At 43.8% G+C, this 14,857-nt stretch overlaps 1 protein-coding gene across 1 annotated transcript; it reads left to right on the top strand.

Moving 5' to 3' along the window:
* The first annotated feature begins 3,676 nt into the window (after window positions 1-3,676).
* Window positions 3,677-14,857, top strand: 9230112D13Rik (RIKEN cDNA 9230112D13 gene). Its single transcript, NM_030062.1, has 3 exons — window positions 3,677-3,832; window positions 12,012-12,098; window positions 14,323-14,857. The coding sequence occupies exons 1-3, from the start codon at window positions 3,743-3,745 to the stop codon at window positions 14,557-14,559; spliced, it is 414 nt and encodes a 137-aa protein (NP_084338.1). The 5' UTR covers window positions 3,677-3,742; the 3' UTR covers window positions 14,560-14,857.

Raw genomic sequence — 14,857 nt, 5'->3', positions numbered from 1 at the left:
CCTTGTAGATTTGGAAAGGTGCTTTTAGTTAGGTGGTTCAATATTTAATATTTAGTCTCACGATACAACCTCTGCCTCTTCAGTTCTGGTATACAGCAGATCATGGACTACAGACCCAGCACATGATCAGATTCTTTTTTAATTGTTATTTCACTTTATAACTTGTAGTGTGTGTGTGTGTGTGTGGGGGGTGTAAGACCACATGTGCCATGGTGTGTGTGTAGTGTCAGAGGACAAGTTTCAGGAGTCTCTTTCCACCATGTGGGTTCCGAGTACAGATTCAGGTCATCGTGTTTAGAAGCAAGTGTCACTACCCACTGAGCCATCTTGATAGCCTAGATTTATTTGTTTATTTATAAATTTATCTATTTAAAATTTTTCTATTTATTTTTATTTTATGTGCCTGAGCACTTTGCTTGCATGTGTGTATGTCCATCATTTGCCTGCCTGGTACCTTTGCAGGTCAAAAGAGAATGTACGACCCTGGACCTGGAGTTACTGATGTGGTTATAAGCCGCCATTTGGGTGCTGGAAATTGAACCACCCTGTCCTCTTCAAGAGCAATACATGGACTTCACCACTGAGCCATCTCTCCAGCCCCAACTTTAAGATTTATCTTTTATTACTTTTTATCTATGAACATATGCATGTGTCTGGGTATGGATGGGCGTGTGAGCATGGGTTCCAGTAGAGTCTAGAAGAAGGATTGGATTTCTCTGGAGCTGGAGGTATAACGGGTCATGAACCACCTGACTTGGGTGCTGGGAACAAACTCGGGTCCCCTATAACAGCAGTACCTGCTCTTAGCCACCAAGCCATCTCTCCAACCCCACAGATTAATTTTTATTTTGTTCAGCTTCAAATATAGAAAAGTTGCTATATTCCTTTCATTTATTTTTCCCTTTTTTTTTTTCAAATAAGTTCAGAGGAAAATCTCCTAGTGGCATTAAGAAAAAAATAATACCTCGCATGGACAAAGCACTAGGTTCCATTCCTAGCACTGCATAAACCAGCCCAGGACTCAGGAGGCAGGAGTTCAAGGTCATCCAGGACTCACATAGTGAGACCTTGTCCCAAAACAAACACAAACAAACAATATCATTAGTGGTGATATAAATTTGAAGTGATGCAATTCTTTAAATTGACAATGAAAAAAAATCCCATAAAATCATAGAATCTAAATTTGGAGGTATCTAAGAGATCTTCTAGGGACCCTCTAAGTGTGAGGCTAAAGGTCTGGAGAGGGAAGGGGCCAGTTATGAAGTTAGCCAGACGCCATGGAATAAATACTAACTTTGGCATTGATGAAACCTGGGTCTCGATCAAGGCTATTTTATACACTTTGAGTGGTGTTAGAAAAAAAAAAAACTCTTTTCAACAGTTTATCTATTTGAAAAAAGGCAATAACACTTGCACCAAAGATATTTTGGAAACAAACTGTAGAACTTCTAGAAGAAATTACAATTCAAATTATCACCAAAATGCAGCGACTGTCATTATTACCAGTAGCAAAGCCATCCACTCTGATCTATGGCTTCACTCCTCTTATTTTCCATGTGCCCTCCCCCAAAAATCTTCTGGAAGAACTAGCAGTGAAAACAAACGACATAACAATTAAAAATATCAACCACATAAGACAGATTTTTGGTATCACGAACCTGAGCCAAAATTCTATCCTTGACTGAAGATTGAAGGCAAAATAAAAAAATATTTGTTCTGCCCTAGACTATGGCAGTTCTGACCTGCAAGTCCAGCACCTGGAAAAGGGAGCAGGAGTGAGGCTGGAAGTTCAAGACCAAAATGGTCTCTTTAACAAGACCCAGTCTCAAAGACAAATAAACAGCCTTGTTCTTTTGCTCACTATTCACTAAAGCAATGTTGGCTCTTCCTGGTAGTGACGACCTTCCTGTGAAAAAAGACCTCTCCCAAAGGGTCCCCACCCCCTCCAAATGAAAAGACACAGGTAGGACCTCATACAGAGCCCCAGTCCCTACTGTAATCATTCTATAAAACCACTATGGCCTAGGGTCGTCATGTGTATCTTTAATTCCAGCATTCGTGAGGCAGAGGCAAGAAAATCTCTGCGAGTTAGAGCCCAGCATGGTCAATATTACCAGTTCCAGATCAGCCAAAGCTTGTGAGACCGTTTCAAAACCAAAACCAAAACCAACCAAACAAGACACAAACCAACAAACCACCCAACCAACCCTCCATGGTCGTGAACAATGCATATACGGTAGGTTTTGGGTATAAGCTTGTGGTTTGGCTGTTGGCTTACAAAGATTTCCCTATGGCATTTTCATACACAGTTAGTTCATGTTGACCTCCCCTTCCTCCCCCCGCCCCCTGGCTGTGCTCCCCATCCCCACTTAAACCCCTCCTCCACCCACAGTACTCTTCCTTTCACTATTTTATCCCATGTGTGCTAGTGTTTAAATATATTCAGTGTTCCTTTTTAGAGTTCCACTCACATTTAAACCATTCGTACAACCTGAGCAATAGCTGGCTCCTTTTTTTTTTTTTAAGATTTGTTTATTTATTATACATAAGTACACTGTTACTGTCTTCAGACATACCAGAAGAGGCCATCAGATCCCATTACAGATGGTTGTGAGCCACCATGTGGTTGCTGGGATTTGAACTCAGGACCTTTGGAAGAGCAATCAGTGCTCTTACCTAGAAGCCGAGCCATCTCTCCGGCCCAACAGCTGGCTCCTTGATGATGACTGTTCCCAGTAAATTCATCATAAATTGAAAATATCATAAGCAAAAATTGTATTGGACGGCCTAGGGATGTACCCCTGTTGGCGGAGTGCTTGTTTGCCACACCGGAAGCCCTGGATTCTAGCTGTAGCAATGTAGAACAAGAGCGAGGTGACACGCGCCTGTAATCCCGTCGCTCAGGGGGCGGAGACCGGAGGATCGGAAGTCCAAGGTTATCCTCTCATCCGTGGCTACTCCAGGCCAGCTGGCTTGGGAGTTTCTGATGCGCTGTTCTGTCTCTGACTTCCATCTCGAAGTCGTGGTGCTGAGATGACAGATGCATCCCCTCCCGCCCAGCTTTGTGCTCAGGCTCCAAGGCATGAACTCAGATCCTCACCAATTAAGCTAGCTTGCCGGCCCATAAGGTGCTTTGATTGGGTGGTCAGGAAAAACCATTCTGATTAGGTAGAGTTGGACAGTGAGAAGAAATTAACCATATCAAAGCTGGGATCCAACCCGAGGGAACACAGAGGGCAAAGGATTTAAAGAGAGCAACTGGAATCCGGAGGACACAGGGCTTGAGAACACAGGTAGGGGGAGGGGAGGAGAGAAGGCACGGTGGGCCAGGGCTTCACTGAAGACACTGTCTGCTGATGGCAAAGGGAGGGAATGGATGATGGATGGAAAGTAAAGAGAGAGAATCTGAATCCTGATAAAAACGAGAATTGCATTTTTCTTATCAAGTATTTCACTTGCACAGAGTGTCCAAAGTTCAGGCAGTTCTAGACGAGCGTGAAGGAACTTTGAGAGTTGGAACGTAGTGGGCTAAAGCCCTGGGAGACAGCAGCGCCATGTGGGTAGGATGTCTGGGAAGCACAGAGCCGTGCTTGTCCACCCACCCACCCACACACTGAACACCTTGGGTTTTACTTCACTGCAGCCACACTACATGCACTGTTCTGAGATTAGCTTTCTTTTAAGAAGCATTGATTCTGGAACTGTGAACTCCATTGTACGGTCCTGGTTACACGTCTATAAAATGCAGCTGAAGGGTTATCTGAGAATAAGAATTGTGAGTTCATCTCTTGACTTGGGTTCCAGGATACATCATCTCATTAATTTTATCAAGGTAATCAACTACTCTTCTGAGCCATTCAACACCTACAAATTCTGTTTTGTGCCTCTCTGTGAGCCTCAGGTTCACATGCCTGGGTTGCCATCCTGCAGTATCTGGATGTCCCCTGCTGTGTATCTGGATATCCCCTGCTGTGTACACATGTGTTTTTGTTCCACAGGGTGGAGGAATGACTGTGTGTGCTTTCCTAGCATCCCTGTCCAAGAAATGGGTTTGTTAGGAGTTCAAGACCAGCCTAGTCTACAGAGCAAGTTCTAGGACAGCCAGGGTGTGGTGGTGTGAATGTGCTTGGCCCATGGGAAGTGGCACTATAAGGAGATTGTTAGGTTGTTGGCCTTGTTAGAGCAGTTGTGGCCTTGTTAGAGCAGTTGTGGCCTTATTGGAGTTAGTGTGTCACTGATCAGTGTGGGAGTGGGCTTTGAGGTCCTATGCTCAAGCTCTGCCCAGTGTGAAGGAGAGCTTACTCCTGACTGCCTTTGGGTCAAGATGTAGAACTCTTTGATCCTCCAGCACCAAATCTGCCTGAACAATGCCATTCTCCCCACCATGATGATAATGGACTGAACTTCTGAGGCTATATAAGCCAGACCCAATGAAATGTTTGCCTTTATAAGAGTTGCCTTGGTCATGGTATCTCTTCAGCAATGGGAACCCTATGACACAGGGCAACACAAAAACCCTGTCTCCAAAAACCAAACCTAACTAAACCAAACCAAAACCAAAAACCAAAACAAAGCAAAACAAACACAAACAATCCCAACAAAATGGGTTTGTGTAATCTGAGGCAGGAAAATCAGAATATTTTCCCCAAGGGTACATTAAAACTGGAGCTCATACAGAGATAGCCTCTTTTCTCATTAGTGGTTGTGCTAGAAGTCCAAGAAAGTCTTCAATAGGAGAGAACAAAGCCCACTGGCATTGAGAAGCAAAAGCTAAAAACAGTCTTCAAGCAGGTGGGCTCTCCAGCCTCTGGATCAACCCAAAGCTCTAGGCCTATTTTTTCTGTGGTTTAATAAATCCCCCTTTATCCGTGAGCTCCTTTACAAATATTTTCATTACCTTTATTTAGCCAGGTGAGGTGATGCATTCCCTTAATCCCAGTGTTCAGAGCCAGGCGGATCTCGGTGAGCTCAAGGCCTGCCTGGTCTACATAGTGAGTTCCAGCCAACCAGAGCTCTACAGCGAGTCAAAGGTGGGGTCAGAGGGCAACCTGTGGGAGTAGTTCTCTCCTTCTAGTGTGTAGGGCTGCAACTCAGCTGTCAGACCTGAAGACAAAGGCCTTACCTGCCCTGCTGAGCCATCCCCCTGGCCCTCCCTCAGTCTCTCTGAATTGGGATTGGTTTTGGCTGAGAATGTGGTTCACTGGTACAGCATATATAGACTTTGTTTCTACCACTGCATCACACACACACACGGGGTGGGGGTGGGGGTGGGGGGGTGGAGAGAGAATCCCTCACTAAACAAGGAGAGTAGGGGCACTTGAATCCCTCCTAAGCTGCCACTCAGCCCACCCACACCATGGTTCTAAACACACAATGTAGCACAGCAGTGAGCCTGCATTTTTTTTTTCAGACAAACCCCACAGCCCTGCTGTCTTACATCCCTTCCCAAGTGGGGCTCTGCACCTGCCACTGGCTGAGCCTTGGTCCTACCACCCAACCTGCTTCCCTTTCTGTGGGCTGTAGGTGCTACCTTGTCATTGAAACTAGAATTATGGAGTTGTCCTATCTCCTATCTTCTCCACGGTGGCTCTTACTGACAAACAGTAATTACTCCAGGTTGACAAATGTACTTCCTGGTCCTGCCTGTCTTCTTTCCCATTTGGGTCCTCTCCAAAAACATCTGGCCACCTGTCTCAGTCAGGGTTCTCTAGAGTCACAGAACTTATGGGATATCTCTATACATTAAAGGAAATTATTGTAATGACTTACAGTCTGCAGTTCAACTAATCCAACAACGGACAGCTGTGAACAGGAAGTCCAAGAATCTGGTAGTTGCTCAGTCCCACGAGGCAGTAGTTTCAGCTGGTCTTCTACATAACCTGGAATCCTGAAGAAGCAGGTTCCAACAGGTGTGCTGGCAGGTAAATGCAAGCAGGCAAAGAAGAGTGAGTTTTCCTTCTCCCATCCTCCTTTTGAAGGTATGGTCTAGACTAAAGGTGTGTACCATTAGGCCTAGATCTGGAACTTGCTCTGTCCCAGGCTGGCCTTGAGCCCAGAGATCTGCTTGCCTCAGTCTCCTGGGATTAAAGGCATGTACCACTTTGCCTGGGCCTAAGCTTTCCATGGTCACTATGCCTCAAGTTGCTTATCAAAAAGCCTGTGTCATCCCACGTCAAGATCCGAATCTAAAGCCTGAGTCTTCCTGTCTCAAGATCTGGATCACGGTGTGCCCTCCATTTCTGGATTACAGTTCATTCCAGATATAGTCAAGTTGACACATGGGGATAGTCATCACACCACCCATTCAGTGGACCTACATGACAATCAGATAAGCTTCCATTATGACTGGCAGAGCCTCCCAGTTCCACCCCAACCTTTCTAGTCTGGCCTCCCCATCCCTTGTATACCTACCTTCATATAGTGTTGTGTTGGCCACATCTTTGCATTTCCCCAACACCCCCTCACTGTTGCACTGTCTAACAGTTGTCTGCTCATGTACTCTCTCATCTGTTTCCACAGGAAGCAGTTTGTGAATGATGACTGTTTGGAGCACACTTAGTAGGCAGGTTGAGGCCAGGCAGTGGTGGCACATGACTTTAATCCCAGCACTCGGAAGGCAGAGGCAGGCAGATTTCTGAGTTCAAGGTCAGCATGGTCGACAGAGTGAGTTCCAGGACAGCCAGGACTATACAGAGAAACCCCGCCTCAAAAAGGATGGGGGTGTGGGGAGAAAATAGAAGGCAGGTTGAATTGCTCTTTTTAGATCTAAATTTTAAATCTTTATTGTTTTTTGAGTGGATTACAACTTGGGGTTTTCCAGACATACAGGTAGGCACTAGACTGGGAAGGCACAGAAACAAAACACAAAAGAAAGAAAACTGTCATTGTCACTTGTCATTGTCACTTGTCATTGTCACTTGTCATTGTCACTTAGCTGAGAACCTAGATGATTTTTTTCCACAAATTCTATTTAGAAATGAAAGCTGAGTCTGCCTTGAACTTGGAAGCAAGCAAGGAAGTAAATAAAATATGAGTAGTATCAGCTACATAAAACCTTCAGCCGGGCATGGTGGTGCACACCTTTAATCCCAGCACTCGGGAGGCAGAGGCAGGCAGATTTCTGAGTTCGAGGACAGCCTGGTCTACAGAGTGAGTTCCAGGACAGCCAGGGCTAAAAGAGAAACCCTGTCTCGAAAAAACCAAACCCAAACCAAACCAAAACAAAACAAAACAAAACAAAAACCTAAAGCATTTTATTACATGAATTCTTAGACTACTCTGCCATGTACAAATCGACTCTCTATCTAGCTCTAGTTCAGAGCCAGGTGATGTATAGAAGATATGGGGACCATTTCTGAGCAGTTTTTAGATTATAGGAAGGAGCCTGCACCTGTTTGCATAGTTTCACCGCAATTGCGGCGACACAACTACAGACGCTGCCTTTGGGGAAAGATAGGTACAGAGTAGCTGGTGTGAGCCTGGGTCACAAGGAAGGAAGGCTGTGGTGGTAATTCTGACTCGCCTGTGGCCACCTCTGCAGAGGCCCCTCCTGATGGGCATCAAGAGAGATGAATTGATGAAAAGTAGTAGGCTCAGATTGGAGAAGAGCCTAGGCAGCCTGGGATCCAGGTTTAGTATGGTTGTCTTTAAGAATTGAGTACCAGGGGGTTGGAGAGATGGCACAGAGGTTAAGAGCACTGGCTGCTCTTCTAGAGGTCCTGAGTTCGACTCCCAGCAACCACATGGTGGCTCACAACCATCTGTAATGGAATCTGATGCCCTCTTCTGGTGTGCATGAAAACAAAGCACTCGTATACAATAAATAAACAAACAAATAAATCGTTAAAAAAAAAAAAAAAGAACGGAGTACCAGGTGTGATGGCCAATAATCCCAGCATTTGGGAGGCTGAGTTGGAAGGAAGGTCCCTCTGAGTTCAGGCTCACCCTGGGCTACAGAGTAAGTGGTAGGTCAGCCAGGGCTAGGATTGAGGAACCTCCTCCCATCAAATTCTGCCCCCAGAAAGAGGAAGAAAACCAAATCAAACACCAAACTGAGTTTTCATTTAGAATAAGGAGGAGGGGGTGGGGAGCAGCAAAGGAGTGGAGTCACAGCTCGCTGCGTCTCTCTCTTCTGAGAGCCCTTTAGGCAAATGATCAGAAATGCTTGCATAGGAATGCTGCCCAGAATACCATCTAGCTTCCTCTCTCAGCCTAGACCATTCCAGCAACTCTCAGTCCTACAGGGACTTTTCCAAACAAGCGACCCTCGCAAAGCTACTCTGGATTCAGGCCACTAGAATGCAGAACCCACCCATTTTGGGGTCCCAATCCCCCGGTGCGTGTTCTATGTTAGAAACTGGTAAGTTTGTTTAGGGCTGTCCTCAGAGCCAGGAAGGACCAAGACACGCCCTAGAGGTGGAGACTAAAGCAGATTGCCCGATGAGATGAACTTGAAACAGCTCCACAACTCCCACCTCCAAACAAGTGGTTGTCTTTCTCCACCTTCTAGTTGATGTGTTCCAATCTCGGAAGTCCAGGTTTAATGTGGGGGTAATGCTAACCAAAGCAAGCTGTCGGATGGTATGTAATGCTAGGTTGGACGTTAGGAGGAAGAAAGGGTACTTTAGAAGCCTCTGGCAGTGTCTTAGATCTGAACCATAGATATTAGGTCCTTTTGAGTTGCTTCAAATGATTAAAATAACTAGATGTATCTCTAGCTTGTAGGTTCATAACCATGGTGTGACTTTAAGGAAAGAAAACAGCTTTTCTTTGTTGCTTTGTTGTTGTTTCTTTGTTGTTGTCTTGAACTCTTAGGCTCATAAGATCTTCTTGTCTCAGCCTCCCAAGTAGCTGGGAATACAGGATATGTTTGATTTTTGTTTTATAGCACATTTTCCATGTTTGCGTTTAGGGCTTGGCACTTTATGTTTTTCCCACTGAATCTTTACAACCCTACAAGGCAAGGAAGCCAAGGTTCAGATAGGTTCAATGCCTCTCCCGAAAATGCCCGCCTCCATTAGGAACTCAGTCTGAAATCATGCGGCTCTCTTTAGCGGAAATATTATGTTCACCGGAAACACAGGGAGTCAGCCAGCTGAGTCCAGTTTCTTTGCTGCGCTCTCACTATGACCCAGGCATGAGGGTTTGCAGGCAGTGAGCTGAGATACAGCTCAGGGCACCAAGTTTTCATGGGTTAGGCTCTGGGTTTCATTTCTAGCACAGAAAAAAAAAAGTAGAATAAAATAAAGTAAATAAATAAAAAGAAACAAGTGATCGTTAGTTTGAGGTCAATAAGACTTTAATGTGGTCTCACAGAGATTTTAGTCCGGTAGAGGGTCTAGGCATGTTATGGCTTAATTTCACTGTCCTATACCAGTGAAGTATTTCTGCAACTTTCCTATAAGGAAGCCATAAAAGCAAAAAATGCACTTTGGGACTTTGCAATTGTGAAATTTCTTTCCAATCTATTATTTTATTTTAAACCTCGTGTTTTTCAAGTTGTTTTTTAGATTAGTTATTTTTATCGCGTTTATTTATATAGTTTTAAAAATTCTTTTGTTTTCATTTTGAAATTTATTTTACTTTTTTTTTTAATGTGTAAAAGTATGTGTCTGGGTGTGCAGATGCCTGCTGAGGCCAGAGAAGATGGCTTCTCATGGAGCTGGAGTTATAGACAGTTGTGAGCCACTTGAGATGGGCTTTCAACCAAACTCTGGTCTCTCCAAGAACAGGAAGCACTCATTTTTTTTTTTAAAGGAAAACACTTTGCAGTCCGGGTCCTTTATTTCTTTGTGTACATTAGGCCATGAATTCCTGTGGAATGGGCTCCTGCAGCTCCGACTCTTCTCCGTTAGTCCTCACAAAGTGGGCTTCTCTGAGTGGCGCAGGCGGGCGCTTCAGCTGAACCCTCCTGCTTCCTTTTTCTTCTGATCATTCTCCTTCACCCGCTTCAGGAAGCTGCCTCTGCTCTTTGAGTGCTCGATGTGCTCAATCCGCACATTGATCCTCTTGGCCAGAATTTTGCCCTTAAACTTGCTTGTTTACAATGATGCCCACGGCATGCTGGGTGACATTGTAGACTCTTCTGGTTTTGCCGTGGTAGCACTTACGGGGCATTCCTTTTTGAATGAATGGGATGAAGACATCCCATTCCCTTGATGTCTACAATACTGCCCTTCTTGTAGATTCGCATGTATGTGGCCAAAGGAACAACACCATGTTTCCTAAAAAGCCTAGAGAACATATACAGGTTGGCCTCTCCTCTTTCCCTTTGTGTTCGTCATTTTGGCAAGTTACTGGAAGATGTCTGCCGCAGCTGACACAGGAAGCACTCTTAACCACTGATCTGTGTCCCCAGTCTCGATTTATTATACTTATATGTGTATGGTATGTGTGTCAGTGTGTGCTCAAGTGTACCGTGGTGCACTGTGAAGGCTAGAATAGAACTTTGGGAGTCTACTTTCTTATGCTACCACATGGGACCCAGGATTGAACTCAGGCCATAAGGTTTGAATGGCAAGTACGTCTACCTGCTGAGCCACCAGACCAGCCTAGATACTTGTTTTTTTTTTTTTTTGTTTTTATTTAAGGTGGGGTTTCTTTGTGTAGTCCTAGCTGCCCCAGAACTTGCTCTGTAGACCAGGCTGGCCTACAAACTCAGAGATCCACCTGTCTCTTCCTCCAGAGTGCTGGGATTAAAGGCATGTGCTACCATACCTAGCCCCATAACATATGTGTGTGTGCATGTGTATGTATGCACATATATATGTGTGTATGTATATATACATAACTTTTTTAGTCATCTATTTTTTTTCCTTTTGAGACAGGGTCTCATGTAGCCCAGTATGGCCTTGAGCCACACAAGCAAGCATTCTGTCAACTGAGTGACATTCCTAGACCTGTAAGTTATTGCTGAAAAAAAAACAAAAAAACAAAAAAACAAACAAACAAAAAATACGAGGAAGAGTCTTTGCAACCTTGTTTACTTCACACTCAGTATTAGGCACTCTGGCTTGAGAAGATGCTAACCTCCCCACTCCCAAACTCAAGCACTTTTCAGGAGGGCCATTAAGGTCTAGGAGGGAGCAACTAAAGTTTTCTAGGAGAAAATTTCAGAGGAAGGCAGAGGCAAGGAACTGAAGCAGAAGCCATGCACTAATCACTGCACGACACTGCCCTGGGCTGTATCTGAAGTACAGCTTATGAAACGTTTACCAGTTGTTGTCTTTCCTCTCGAACAATCATTTTCTGGAAGGCAAAGGAAAGGTCACTAAAATTGTGCACTGATTTCATGCCAACCACTGATCTGTCCTGGTTAGCTTCCTCTTTGTCTCATTAGGTAAATAATCTGTCTTCCTCTCTTGGAGCTTGTTAGACTCCCAGGACTTCATTCTCACTTTCCTCAGATAAATTTATGCTCACCCTTCTTTTTTTAAAAAAAAAACAAAAACAAAAACAAAAAACAAACTTTATCTCTTTTTTGTAGGTATTAGAAACTGGGTTTCTAAGAGGTTTGGCAAGCTTTGTGTTAGTTAGGTCTAAAAGTAGGACACACAGCCAAGAGTTTGACCCTGTAAATTTAACATTCTTCCTACCATACCTTGTGAAAGCCTCTCCCGGGGCTGCCTGGTAATGGAAGCAGAAACATAGAAGGAGACAGTGGGTTTGGCTTCCCGGTCCAAGGATGGCAGGCCAGACTTTCCATGAGTGACAGTGATGGAAAGTTCCAAGGGATTCCCAGGATGCCCCTCTGGCTGGCACTTTTGCACCCGACCTCACCAAGCTGTATCTGTTAAATGTGGACGAGGGAAGGGAAGGGTGCATGGGACGTCCCCAGGGAGTACACTGAAGTCTGCTTTACACAGTTTATAATTTGCTGTAAACAGCTTCTGTTCCTAATTAAACCTGTATGATCATGCCTGAACTTTTAGGAAACAAGGTTTCTTTTGTGGTTTGCTCCTCAGTGGTAAAACCAGAGCCCTCTTGGATCCACAGGTCTCCTTCTCTTGTAGGGCCCTGACTATGGAATGCTGGACTGGAGCCTACAAACACACAGGTCCTGGAGAACGCCCAGGAAACGCCAGACGAGGGGACTATGGGTGATTGTGTCCCTTTGCTTTCAGATTCTGCTGAGCAGGCCTCTAGGACGCTGGATGTCATCTGTGTCATGGCTGGTGACGAGGCAGCACTCCCAGTGGGGAAGTGGCACCTTGCAGTGGTTTGGGAGGGAAGCAGGGCTCAGAATGACGTATTCCTCTGAGACAGGTGCTCAATAAAACCACCTTGATCTGAAAGTGGCAATACAAGAAAAGGAATGGGGTTCAGTATTTTAATTTTTGCTAATTAAGAAGTGTGTGTTTATTAAATAAAATCTTAAAAACATGTGTAAGTAGAAAGAAGAAAAAGTAACCATTTGGTCGCCTCCAAACAACCACTATTTAGCCTTTTGGCCAATTTTCTATTATCAAAGGAATGTGGGTGACATTTCTTATAGTTTATTGTGGTTAAAAAAAATTTCATGTAAATTGAAATCAGAATTTCTTTAAGATTTACTTTTTAAAAAAGCTTTATTTTTATTTCATGTGCATTGGTGTTTTGGCTGCATGTGTGTCTGTGTGAGTGTGTCAGATCTTGGAGTTACAGTTGTGAACTGCCATGCTGATGATGGAAATTCAACCTGGGCCCTCTGGAAGAAGAGTCTGTGCTCCTTTTTTTTTTTTTTTTTTTTAAAGATTTATTTATTTATTTTATACAGTGTAAGTACACTGTAGCTGTGAGCCTTCATGTGGCTGTTGGGAATTGAATTTTAGAACTTCTGCTTGCTCCGGCCCAAAGATTTATTTATTATAACAATAAAGTAAGTACACTGTAGCTGTACTTCAGATGCACCAGAAGATCTCACCATGAGTGGTTGTGAGCCACCATGTGGTTGCTGGGATTTGAACTCAGGACCTTCAGAAGACCAGTCAGTAGTGCTTTTACCCGCTGAGCCATCTCGCCAGCCCTAAGGCTGTGCTCTTAACTTCTAAGTCATCTCTCCAGCCCAAGATTTACTTTTTTATTTACTTGTGTTTCTGGGCACATCCGTGTGAGTGCCCATAGAGGCCAGAAGAAACGCTGAATCCCATGAAGCTGGAGTTCCAGGAAGTTTGAGCTGCCCAACATGAGTGTTGGGAACTGAACTCAGGTCCTCTGGAACAGCAGTCTGTGCTTTTAACCAAAGTCCTATCTGCAGCCTCCAGAGATTATGTAAATGATGCCTGCTGAGTAGTAATCTCATTGTCAGTACTCAAACACTTTGATAGTAAAAACTATAGGAACAATCCCTGGGGCAGGAGTTCTTCCTTGCCTGATATATATAAGCTTCTGAGGGACCCTGTCTAGTAGAAATTTCCGTGAAAATGGCAATGTCCACCATATGTTGTCTGATTTGACAGTCACTGATCTTACATTGATTGATCCAGCATTGATTGTGGCTACAGAGAAGGTGAAAATATGAGCAGGTAAGGATAAACTGATAAGACTAATTTTACGTTTTATTTACTTTAAAAAATGTTTATTTTTGGTGCACATTTTTGACCGAGTCCAGGGCTTCATACCACTGAGCTACATACACCTGCATCCTCGACTTTGAGGCTGTGACTTTTAAGCTGCCCAAGTGGACCTTGAACTTTACCTTGGCTTTCTTGGTCCTTGGAATGTTAGACTAAGGCTGAACTATGCCACAGAACATTTTGAATACTAGAGTTCATAGGCTTGTGCTACCAGACCTGACTTCTTATAACTAGTTTACAATTCATGCACTCATACGCATGCAGGTCAAGTGGCTATCATGTTGGCCAGACAATTATACATAATGGAATTTATGAAAACACTTAGTGGCCTTAAAGAATACAGTGGGCAGGGAATAAAAGCTAGCATTGAAAATGTATAGTATCTGTCATTTGGAACAGTGATCGAATTTACTGTCTTCTTTATTATTATTTCTTAAACCAACAATGAGAAATGACACCCCATGATAAAAATGGAGAGGGGTTCAGAATAGGTCTGTGAGAAGGAAGTCAGTCATTAGCTGCCTTCTGACATCCTAGCAATTAGCCAGGCTTGGAAGAAGAGCAGGCATCTCCAGAGAGGTGCCACATAAGTAGGAGATAAGAGACTGTAAAAATGAAAAGCCGTTTGGTCTTTCATCACAGGATAATCCAATGCATTCGAATTCAGGGCAAAGAGCTCAGTGATAGCCTTTGAGAGGAAACAGGAGCTGTGTAGCAGGATATCCTTTTTCCGCACTAAAGCACCCAATTCTTTCAATTTTATATACAGCGGAAGCAATTAATGGTACTAGAACGAAATCCGCAGCTGGCTTTTCCTGATGGCCCCATAAGCAACAAGCACTATTGTTCAGCTTCCGGGAGAGCAGCAGACATTCTTCTGATGCAAGGCTGGGATTCTGGGATTGCCTCATGCCGCGTCTCCAAAGACAAAACCGCGTTAATGTCCAAAATTCAGCTTTTCCTTGTCATCACACATCTGATGGTATACGCAACTGCCAAAAGCTAATTTTTTTATTTGCAAAATAATCCAAACATGTGACTTAATGGTGGTATTTCTTCTAAACTTTATATGACTGAATCATAAGTTACTCCCTTTTGTTTGCTTTATATGTTTATATGCAGTCAACTGTACTGCTTTGCTTTTTTATTTTTTATTTTTGCAATTCAACATTCATACTGTGGCTATTTAGAGACTGTGCTAAACAAATGTGATTATACATTAAAAACCTAGAAAATTCAACATTCCAACCTGTTTGCCTGTATGCTGTTATTTTGTCTTCCTCAATTCATTAAAATGCATTTCA

This window comes from Mus musculus, chromosome 14 (genome assembly GCF_000001635.26).
Source record: "Mus musculus strain C57BL/6J chromosome 14, GRCm38.p6 C57BL/6J".
Lineage (NCBI taxonomy): Eukaryota > Metazoa > Chordata > Mammalia > Rodentia > Muridae > Mus > Mus musculus.
The sequence above is the reverse complement of the archived record's forward strand: the minus strand, read 5'-3'. Positions and strand labels throughout refer to the sequence as shown.

Excerpts from the sequence above, each read along its gene's own strand:
- 9230112D13Rik (NM_030062.1), top strand. The coding sequence starts at position 3,743 with ATGCAGCTGAAGGGTTATCTGAGAATAAGAATTGTGAGTTCATCTCTT. Across the intron at positions 3,833-12,011 it reads ATCTCATTAATTTTATCAAG|GGCCCTGACTATGGAATGCT; the intron begins GTAATCAACTAC and ends CTTCTCTTGTAG. Across the intron at positions 12,099-14,322 it reads GCCAGACGAGGGGACTATGG|CGGAAGCAATTAATGGTACT; the intron begins GTGATTGTGTCC and ends TTTTATATACAG.